The sequence below is a fragment of the Pteropus vampyrus genome, unplaced genomic scaffold (assembly GCF_000151845.1).
Source record: "Pteropus vampyrus isolate Shadow unplaced genomic scaffold, Pvam_2.0 Scaffold664, whole genome shotgun sequence".
NCBI lineage: Eukaryota > Metazoa > Chordata > Mammalia > Chiroptera > Pteropodidae > Pteropus > Pteropus vampyrus.
Genome location: NW_011889445.1, coordinates 108,342 through 109,928, shown reverse-complemented (window position 1 = coordinate 109,928; position 1,587 = coordinate 108,342). Strand labels below are relative to the sequence as shown.

The 1,587-nt window shown below is 44.2% G+C and overlaps 1 gene segment (V, D, J or C); it reads left to right on the top strand.

Annotated features, from left to right (window-relative positions):
* The first annotated feature begins 414 nt into the window (after positions 1–414).
* On the top strand, positions 415–1,326 carry LOC105309068. The segment is given in 2 exon segments: positions 415–540; positions 995–1,326. Coding segments are annotated over 2 exon segments (372 nt in total).
* Positions 1,327–1,587: the final 261 nt, after the last annotated feature.

The window sequence follows — 1,587 nt, the reverse complement described above, 5'->3', positions numbered from 1 at the left end:
ATAATTCCTGCTAAGTTACTGCTCTGGCTGGGAATATGGAAAGGAATTATCTTCTCTCCTTATAGCCAAAGTTTCAGCATCAGGTTCTTGGGTTAAAGGACATTTCATACCAGCTCAGTGGTGAGTTTTGCCATGTACCACAAATGAGAGATGGTTGACCGCCTGCAGAAGATTTTACTTATTCAGGCTCACTCAGACATAGACTATTTGTATTTGAAACTTGAAACTAATGTCAATGTCAATCCCCTGAATTAGGGCTAGACACTGGGAAAACTTCCTTACCCTCTTTATAAATTGATGTTTCATCCTGGGGGTGGGAGTAGAGCCAACCAAGAGACTGCTCTGTCTTTAGCTGATGCTTGCCTGGGGAACACCCACTGAGAGCTTCGTGGTTGAGGCTGTGCTAGTGGCTGCTGTGTGGTTGCTGAAACCTCCCCAAATTGAGGATTTGACACAGATCCTGGGCTCTCAGGCCTGGAACCCCAGGCTGCACTTGAACTATGAGATCAGTGGCAGGAATTACTATTCTCCTAACTTTGGGTAAGTGATCTGGGTCTAAAACAAAGGGCAGGTATCTGCTACTTCTACTTCTTCCACTGCACTTTACCAAACACTGGGGGGAAATAACATTATGTGTTTCTGTGTGTCTCTTTGACTGTGTGCTTCTCTAGAGTATCTGAGCATCATTGTGAGCTCATCATATCCACTCATCATAGAAGATCCCCTGAACCTCACAGCTCTCAGTTTGTAAGGATTTGCAGATTCATTGACCCCAAGTGTCCTAGAATTACAGCAATTTACCTTTGGCACTGTATCTCTGGAATATTTAGGAATAAAAAGCAGTAATGGTTCTGTTGTCCTGTGAAACCCACCTGAATATGCTTAAGGACAGATACAGCCAGAGAGGAGAGTTTCAGGATTATTTGTGAACCTGACCTTAGATTCACTACGATTTGACATTCCAGAGTTAATCTACTGTTTTTCAACCCCTCAGGTATCATGGGTGATGCTAAGTCCACACAGCCAGAAGCAGTGGAGAGTACTGAAGAAAAACCTGTGAACCTGCCCTGTAACCACCCCACAATCAGTGGAGCTGAGTACGTATACTGGTATCGACAGATTCCCGGCCAGGGTCCAGAGTATGTGATTCAGGGTCTGAAAGGCAATGTGAGCCATGGAATGATGTCTCTGATCATCGCCACATACAGGAAGTCCAGTACCTTGATCCTAGCCCAGGTCACCCTGAGAGACTCTGCTGTCTACTACTGCATCTTGAGAGACACACAGTGGGAGGGAGGGAGCTGCACCTGTACAATATCTCCTTGAAAGGGAAGAGAACAGAAGCAGCATCTAGAGTGGCCACTGCACGAGGATGAGCAGAATCATGGTAGAAGAGTAGAAAAGTAAAGGAAGAGAAAAACAAAAGTTGTAAAGAGAAGATTTTGAGGAAAACAAGGAGGAAAGAATGAAAGGAGAACAAAGATGAGGAAGAAGTCCTTACATTATTGAAGGGACTTAAAAGTTTGCAAGGAAACTGAGAATCCCAGTGGTAAATCTACAAGGAAGAGGAAAGGAAATGAGAATTTG